This window comes from Cyphomyrmex costatus, unplaced genomic scaffold (genome assembly GCF_001594065.2).
Source record: "Cyphomyrmex costatus isolate MS0001 unplaced genomic scaffold, Ccosl1.0 scaffold505, whole genome shotgun sequence".
NCBI lineage: Eukaryota > Metazoa > Arthropoda > Insecta > Hymenoptera > Formicidae > Cyphomyrmex > Cyphomyrmex costatus.
In genome coordinates this window covers 26063-35454 of record NW_017279311.1, presented here as the reverse complement: position 1 = coordinate 35454, position 9392 = coordinate 26063, and the positions used below count along the sequence as shown (strand labels likewise).

The 9392-nt window shown below is 35.3% G+C and overlaps 2 protein-coding genes across 4 annotated transcripts in view; one reads left to right on the top strand and one right to left on the bottom strand.

Annotated features, from left to right (window-relative positions):
* LOC108778622 (vegetative cell wall protein gp1) overlaps window positions 1-6314 on the top strand; it is an 8987-nt gene extending 2673 nt beyond the window's left edge. The window contains 3 exon segments of the mRNA XM_083287335.1: window positions 3100-3260; window positions 4383-4911; window positions 5852-6314. Of these exon segments, the coding sequence (XP_083143461.1) occupies window positions 3100-3260; window positions 4383-4911; window positions 5852-6175 (1014 nt within the window). The 3' untranslated portion in view covers window positions 6176-6314.
* Window positions 6315-6889: 575 nt separating this feature from the next.
* LOC108778642 (uncharacterized) overlaps window positions 6890-9392 on the bottom strand; it is a 9814-nt gene continuing 7311 nt past the window's right edge. For all 3 annotated transcript variants that reach the window (XM_018545866.1, XM_018545867.1, XM_018545868.1), the window contains exons 4-5: window positions 8641-8739; window positions 6890-8385 (exon numbers count right to left, since the gene is read on the bottom strand). In XM_018545866.1, the coding sequence (XP_018401368.1) occupies window positions 8251-8385; window positions 8641-8739 (234 nt within the window). In that variant the 3' untranslated portion in view covers window positions 6890-8250. The remainder of the gene's footprint in view (window positions 8386-8640; window positions 8740-9392) is intronic.

Sequence of the window (9392 nt, the reverse complement as noted above, 5' to 3'; positions counted from 1 at the left end):
TATTTACTTTAAATAAATATATATATATATATGTTATTTAATAATATTTTCAAAGAAATAATGTAATAAGATTTGGTAATTTTTTTCAGTGTATCTGAGAAGTAACTTTTATGTAAATCGACTTTTTTGTTTATTGATTATTAAACATTTTATTATATAAGATCGATATGTAAACGAAAGGAGTTGATCGCGTAGGACAAGAGGTACTTTGGTGTTCTTCTCGATTTCATCTGACGAAAAATGGATCAAGACGGGAGTTTGCGCGCCTTGATCAACATTGCAAAGACCGAAAATTAACAAGTCCGGCGAGCGCAAGTGAAAGCGCCCGGCAGGAAAGTCGCGGACAGATTATTTCGCCGTATTCCGCGTAAACGAGTTGGTATGTGCGTGCTTCGACTCGGAACTAGCAAGTTAAGAAACGAATTCGCCGACTCAGCTCAGCTTGTCCACCTTTTTCGTCTCACCGTCCGTGCATTTCAACGTGGTTGCACCATATGTGTTAAAAATCTGCTTAATGCACTTTCTGATCGATATGGCTCGGTCATGAACCCGGTTCTATAGATATCAGTTAGATAAAACTAACGATAATTTAAGCTCGCTTTATGTAGACGTAATTCGTGATAAAATTCTGTTTCCAATTTTATGTGCTCCATAAAACTAACTTTATTACTTAAACGATCCACAATTCGTATTAGAATGCTGAATAGAATTTTATTTACCGTATAAGCTTTCGTGTAATGGAAATTTGAATAATTAAAATACGGAATAATTTTACTAAAGTATCTAAAAATTTAATTAGATACAGATCTGAAAATAATTTAGTTGAACTAAAAATAATGATACTGGATATTCATACTTTATTAGAATATCAAACTTTATGCAGCATTACTCATCATGCTTGAGTTTTATATACAATTATTTTGAAGGTCTGATAAAATGTTTTTCAGATCTCTGTATCTATCTAAATTTTTAGATACTTGAGTGAAATATATACATATATCAAAATATATTTAATCTATAAATAATAAAATTATGTCTTGAAACTTTCTCGAATTTTCAATCGTTCACATTCCAAGTTTAATGCTTTTAAAGAATTGGAATACATGTCGTGATGTGTATTTTAATATGTACATACTCTCTAAAACTTTTAGAATGAAAATCTCATTCTGTGTGAAGAGTGAAATCTCAGTCTTACAGATCGAAAATTGAACTAATCTTTTTTTTAAATTGGACCAATTTTCACTCTTTGAAGTGAGATTTCACTCCAAACAATTTAGAGAGTATGTGTAGTATATATATATATAAAATTATAGAATCATATCTTGATTTCTTGAATACGAATTATAAATTATTTAAAATTAAATGCTTTAACAAATTTACTTCAATTAATATGATAAAATAAAATTAGATTTGAGTATATCATAAATAAACCTAAAAAAATTTAAGCAAGAAGTTTCTAGACAAAAAATATTAAGCAATAAGCAATGTTTCTGTCGTCTCGTTATATCATATTACGACAAGACAAATAAAAATTATTACAAAACCAAATATAAAAATTATTAATGATCTTTCCTTCGTGCCACGCGACAAATGGCAAATGGCATTAATTCGATTTTGCAATGAGAATAACGATGAATGTAAAACAGTCGGATAGACAGTTACTTTAATTTCCAATGCGGTTTCTACTTTTCAACGCAACGCGCGTAACGTCCATCTACTTTTCGCACTTCCCGTCCTCAGCGAGCCGGTTGACGCGAACGTCGTTTAAATGTCATGCCGATTAAACAGTTACGCGCGTTACTTGTGCGAGATGCCTGCATGCGCACCGCAACTTAAGGCCGAATCGAATCACTTTCTCTTTTCTCTCGAACGCAAGACGCAGCCGATTTTTGCGTACACACAGGCAGCCGGTGCTCGTAATGCGGAGTGCAAACCGGAATAATACCGCGCGAACGTGTTTCGCGTAACGCGTTACACGCTCATGGCGTTGCCGTTCATTGATTCCAGTATCTCGATATCATGCATAATCTTTATTTTTATTTCACTAACGGTTGCTATTATTAGTGTTGTACATACTTAGCGTGCACAGTTGCACAAAAACGCTCGTGATGGTTAATAAATCTCCAACGGAATTATCGGTGAAAACTCGGAAAATATGAGAATTTAATGATCAACATTGATATCCGGTGTGTATTTCGTTATTTTTGTTTGGAGAAATCACGAGACACGAATTGCGGATGATTAGAGCTATTTCAAGAGCGTGACAGGTAATATAGTTCATTATCGCTTTTTCTCTAAGAAACTTACGTCGAAAACCTCGATGTGAGAGTACAAAACGGTAACATGCGATGTAGCAATCATCGTAGTTAAATATTTCTTTTTTCACGAGTATTATGATCGTGATTCTCGTAACAGCGGTATGTCTTTAATTAAATCGGGAATTGCTAAAATTCTTCTATAAAAATAGCGTCAAATATTTAATTAAACGTTTTTATATATTTAATTAAATTTTTTCTTAAATATTTAATTAAAATAAAGAGATAAGGGCAATGAGCCAATAATTTCGTTAAAATCTTTTTAAAATTAATCTAATATATATTGCGAAGAATATTATAATACAATTTGTGATATTCTTTGCAATATATTAGATTAATTTTAAAAAGATTTTAAAATAATTGCCCTTATCTCTTTATATTAGTTGTTAAATACATATTGAGCCTTATCACAAACATTTTATTTAATTAAATATTTTAGGCTTCACACACGAAGAGACAAAATCAGTGATATTATGTATAGATATATAATACATAATATAACGAGAGAGAACAAATTTTCACAAATTTTTATTGACAAAATTTATAATATAATAATAATTATTATGCAAACCGTGCAGAAATAAATAATAGACTCGCTGCATAGTTTGATTTAAACCACAAAGTCTTAAACGATAGAAATGTGTGCCAACATCTGTCCTTAATTATCCTTTACTCCACAATAATTCCAGAAGATCGCAATCGAGGAATAAAATAATACATAATTATACAATTAAAGTATAAGAATAATGTATAAATGTATAATTTACGAAATTCTCCTTTTAAGTTCTTGGCGTGCGTCGCCGCGCTCTGCACAGCACAGGCACAGGATGGACCAAAGGGGGCACCGATCCCGGTACGATCGACTCGTTATCAGAGATTACCTCGACCGGGCGCTACTGGACCAGCGTTTCCTAACCAACGATTTCGTCGACCGATCTCCTTCAAGTAATACCTCGATCATTAATAATATACTTAGAGACATATAACTTAGGAAATAATATACTTAGAGATATATATACTTATAGATAATATTATAATCGTGTAACATTCGGGAAAGTTAAATGGAGCAGACTTCCAGATCTGCTTTAATAAATTAATTTTGACAAAATTCTTTTCTTATAATTATCTGTTCTTAAATAACACGTCAAAATTCATGACATATGAGTCGACCGATCTTCCTTTCAAATAATATCTTGATCATTAATCATACAACATACTTGGTCATCCAAATGTGGGATGATTAATTGTGTAGAGATCGGGAGAATTTAATGAATAAGATTTTCAAGTATGCTTTAATAAATTAATTTTGACAACGTTTCTTCTTAAATTCAATAAATATATTTTTTGTAAATATGGTTATCTGTGACATGGTCCGTGAAATCTCCGAAGATTTTTTTTACTACAATATATCTATTAGAATATGACCTTGTTGGAAAAATTAGTTGCAATGAATATAAATAAATCGCGTACTAAAAGTAATAATATCCGTATAATAAATAATCTGACTGTGCGAGTGAACTATTCGAGCTATTGGAAAGGCAGGAAAACCAGTTTGGGCGACGCGCATATCTGTTCGAAAGATGCAGAATATATAGGCCTACATGTACTGTTGTTAATTAGTCTAACGGGTCCAAGTTTCGTTGCAACCTCCTCAAACATTACCACCAAGTAGGAAGCGCGAAATTATCGACGTTTCTTTAAGAATAGCCATGGAATTACGCAATCTTAACATATGATTCTATCGTTTCTTTACTACATCAGGCATGCAAATTGAACAAGAAAGTCCGAATACCGTTCCACGTGAGCGGCTCTGTAAGTATGTAAATACATGTCTAACGTTGTAAATGGTAAAGAGTAAAATATAGTCTTGGCATTTTCACATATTCCACTTTTTTGCATTTTCTAAAAAGTAAACTGTTACATCTCATTAAGTGCGATCGATACAGATCGATATAATCTAATAGCGACATGAAAATGATGGAAGTATCTCCAAGAATTACACATAATTTCTCTGTAACGCGTAAGCACATGTAATCGCTCTAATTGAAGAAACCCTTAAAATTGTAGACCCCGGGGAGGTCCTGGAGACGACGCGCCAGGTGCATTCCGTCCTCTCCGGCCGGTAGCCACGCCTTCGTTCGCCGCGCCACATGTGAAACCAGTGAACGAGGAACCGGAGGAAGAGGAGAACCTGTCGCGCGATTCTACCCGCGAGGATGAAGACTTGCCCGATCGGAGCCAGGAAATCAGGAGCCAGGATAGCGAGGAGGATTTAAGCGAGGAGATACCGCGAACGGTGCCGAATCCACGGGCACCTCCCGCGGCCTCAGGACAGCTGGCGTATCGTCCACCCCAAGTGACGCCAACGAGCGTCAGGGTGAGTCCCACAGCACCCCCGCCGCCGCCGCCCATTCAATTCCGTCCGACACCTCCGCCACCGCCACCAATCCAATATCGTCCGACGCAAAAGCCCACGAAGGCCCCGAGGAAACAAATCATCGACGACATCACGTTCCAGCAACCGATCAAGCCGCCGCCCAAGCCAGTAAAACCGTCTCAGGCTTACGAAATCCGCGGCAAGAAGCCAGTAGCTCAGGTAGGCCCGCTACCGAACATCTCCGAGACCGCAAATAAATTCTTATGGATTTTCCATAATAAGCCATTACCTCCTAAGCTTTAAGTCTTAAGAAATTGACCATAGTCAATTTTTCTCGACATGTTTCAATAAGAGACGACGGACCGGAAAAAAGAACATCACTTTAACTTAATTAAGTTGTTATCTCATAATTAAATAATTTTAACAGTAATGCACGAAAAAGACCATTTTCAGCAAAAGTTGATCTTAAGTATCTAATAATATGGATAAGACCAGTCTTAATCAAATACGACGTTCTTCATGTATCTGTGTTTGAACACTTTTCGGTCCATTTCCACTTAATATTGTAAAAAAAAAAAGAGAATAAAATATGAATCACGCGATCGAGATCAGTATAATCAAAGAGTATGAAAAATTGATAGTCTTAAAATTGAAAGGTGAAAGCGGAATCATCTGACCATCGTGCTCTTTTTTTGTTTTGAGATAACGTCGCATAACTCATAAATGCGATCAGACAAAACCTGTTTGTGCCCTGTTACGCAACATCTCCAGTCGAATTTGTTAAAAATGACATGACCAGTGTTTTTTATGTGCTTATTATAAATGAGTCTTAAAATCACTTCGAACAATCAGAATTCCGAATAAAATTCTATTTTATACACTGTATACCAAAATATAAAGAATCAGTATAATCAGGAATATTTGTAAATAATAAAATATATGTTAAAATATACACATTAAAATATTGAAATTATAAATAAGATTGTATTTTGAAATGCAAGGACTGTAGATCTTCTAAAATAGGTTTTAATATTTCGTAATTCGCCATATATATATATATGTACACATAGACATATTCCTCAGTAAAGAAGAATCTATAAACAGAATCTTTCTTTGAAAAGATTTTCCAATTCCTGACATAACGAATAATATTTTGTAGATTATCAGGCGATACCGACACGACAACGCAGACGGTTCCATCACGTGGGGCTTCGAAAACGATGACGGATCATACAAGGAGGAAACGATTGGCGTAGATTGCATAACAAGCGGTAAGTACGGATACATCGACCCGGACGGTATCCGACGCGAATACACGTACGAGATGGGAATTAAGTGTGATGAACAAGACCGAGAAGAGGAGGAAGATGGCTTCGTGGATTATCAAGAAAACAAGCTGGTACTCCCGGACGGAAAGACCATCGATCTTTCGTCGATGGGTAAGAAGCAGGCACGCCGGCCTCAATTCCAATACAGAAATTAAGGGAGTCGAGACTCGCATTTCGCATATTCGCCATCACCCTTGTCGCACTTAACACGTAATTGTAATTCATAACGTTAAAAAATCATGCGTTTCTTAGGATAAAAAATTAGAATTAAATAAGTTAAGATATCGAGATATTAGCGATACAAATAACGTGTAATTCCATAGATTTAGTAAGATTATTTAGTGTAAATTAAACTTGATAAATAAATTGAGATATTATAATAACTGATCTTATCTCCAGAAGTACATTGAACTTGAGATAATTCTCTATAATATAGCTTGTTAAACGATAAGAAAGTCATTTAATCTAAATCAATATTGATTGTCAATATTGATCATACAATATTCGTTACGATGCGATGGTAGAAATACATAAGTGACAGAATTATATAAGTGATACAACTCAAAATCGTGAGAGGTAACCTTATACTTAACAGAAATAAAAAATTCATTCACAAATATTTAATTCGTGATCTTATTCGTTTATGTTCATAAAATATTAACTTAGTAAAATTTATCTATCCTACATTGATTGAAAAAGGATCGAGAACGAATCGAATTTCACGTCCAGGAAACAACAATCAATGTTTTATTTCGTTGAATACATTTTTCGACGTTGAAACTTTATTTCGTCGATTATTATTATATATAATAATATCCACGTCAAATTTTTAACTAGACATTGATATAAGTGTATACCGTATTGTGTATATATCGATGTTGTACTTGTATAGGTTCGAACTTGCATAAAGGTAACAAAAAATTAATAAATATATACGGTTTGCACGAGTTGCAACAAAGAGTGAGTATACTACTCTTCGATATATTATAACAAATTATTTGTAATACAGAGAAAATCTCGTGAGCGTCAGAATCTGCAAGATTATGCGTACTGAGTAACGCGATATGATGATTCGATATGGTGACGAATGCGACAAATATGTCGTCGCGAGCCAAGTAACGTATTATTTGTGTGTGTACATGTGATCACGCTACATTATTTTCTTGCGTACCCCTGTACAATTTGCGCAGTTATAGCTGCACTCTTGATCCCTTCATGTGATAGGGGCTTGCAAAGTAAAATTATCGAACAATCTAAAATTATCGAAGAAATTTAAATGACAGTCTACGAAGACTACATACAATGATTAAAGGGAAAAACTCTCAGCATCTTAATTTTTTGAATGTCCTGTCCTTGCCAGCAAACGACCGAAAATATTCTTGGATTATCAATTTACACAGAAATCACACTCTCCATTAAAAGTTCATTCACTTGGAATATTCAATCATTTCTCTCGAATTTAAATTCTTTAGATAGAGAATTTTTTTATATATAAAATACTTATTGGATATAGAAATCTACGAAAATTCGAAATATCTCGTTATCAAAAAAAGAAAAACATAGAAAACAATCATTGAAAGATAAAATTGGTCCAATTGCGAATAAGAATCCAGAGGATTAAAATAGATGTAGCACTCGCAATGGCATACGATATCGTGCTAAAATGCGCCTGAGCATCGTCGTTTACCACCACTACGATGCTTAAGCGTTCGCCTTAGTTCCAACAATAATTTAAGATACCGATTGAACAACGTTTACAGACTTTGTGTTATGCGTATATAGATACATATATGTACACATACATCATCGCATTTATAACAGTCGATCGAAAGCAAAGACACGGCGAACATTATTACAAAGTATTGGCAATCGTTGTTCGGATAACGCGTGCACGCAGTCGCGTCGCTCTCTTCTTCTTATTAGAATATAAGTTAATACTACGGCGTAGTGTAGATTATTGCCTTGTTACAGAATACAAAAAAAAAAAAAAGACGAAAGAAAAGTCGAATACATGTGCGCGGGCGTGGACAAACGGGCGTACATACGCACAAGCACGCGCTATGCACGCGCATTGTGCGTGCCATTGACGTTCCGCGTGAGAGGAACGCGCCGGAATTACAAAAAGGACTGGCCCCGCACGAAGGTAACGATATGTGTTGATCGATCGATCGTTCCAGTCGATCAACCGATGTGGTCCATCCTACCGTGGGCCCTTTTCTCTCCTGAGTATCTAATACGCTGGACTGGTAACGCCAGACAATTGTTTCGGTATGCTCTGGCCCTGCGCCAAACCCCCGCTCATTACCGCCTTAAACTTCAGCCAAGCGTCGTAGCCGTACACGAACATTGCGCAATATCCGAAGAACTGCACATAAATTTTAATATTAAGAAGAGTGTATTCGTTTGCTATTTTGAGAATGATAAAAAAAAGCAAAAACATTAAACATCAAAAAATATTTTAAACAATAAACGTTTGTATTTTTTAAAATTGGTTATTTTACGATCATTTGTGTTTTTCTCTTCTATGAGAGAATTAGAATGTTGTCGACGTTTATTTGACACTTGCATTGACCGCAAGGTATACTAATGCGATTTAAAAGATGTACAAAAGAATTCTTACCGCAGCAGTAACAAAAGCTTCCGAGTAAGGTGTGAAAGAAACTACTAGGGAAGCGGCCAGCAAATAGAACAAGGTCCATACCGTGCAGTATATAAATTCCTGAAATTACATGCATCAAGTTGTAGCATACAGATGAATAACATTTTCAATCGATGGTGATAAAAACTAGGGATACATCGAATCGTAAAATTATTTATCGGATAACCGAAAAGAATGTAACATTAGATATTCGATATTTTCCGGATATTCAGTCGGGTTCCAGAACAAGTTCAGCTGAAAAGAATAGTCTGTATCAATAACGCAAACTTTCAATATATAATTTCAATCGGATATTGCCGAATATTAATGATATCTGACTATCCAACTGGATAGCAAAAAAGTAGCAGATAATATCGGATAACGAATATTTCCCGGATATCCGGTGCATCCCTAATAAAAACTGAATTCGTATGCGATCGAGTTCGTAAAACGTGTAATCTTTCAATCGAGATGTTTACACAACATTACGACGCCTGTGTAATACTATGTAATACCCGGCATTCTTAAAAGGTCAACCTGATTATGAATGATCTTTTGACCCAGTATCGACAACGACCGCTCTCGTTATGTTACTCGATCAACACTCCCTGCTCTTATTACACACGTATATCCGCGTTATACCTGTATTATCGAATGCGACCTGTTCTCTATACTCCCTCCCTCCCTCCCTTCCCCCCATCTCTCTCTCTCTCTCATTCGCGTTTATTTATGTA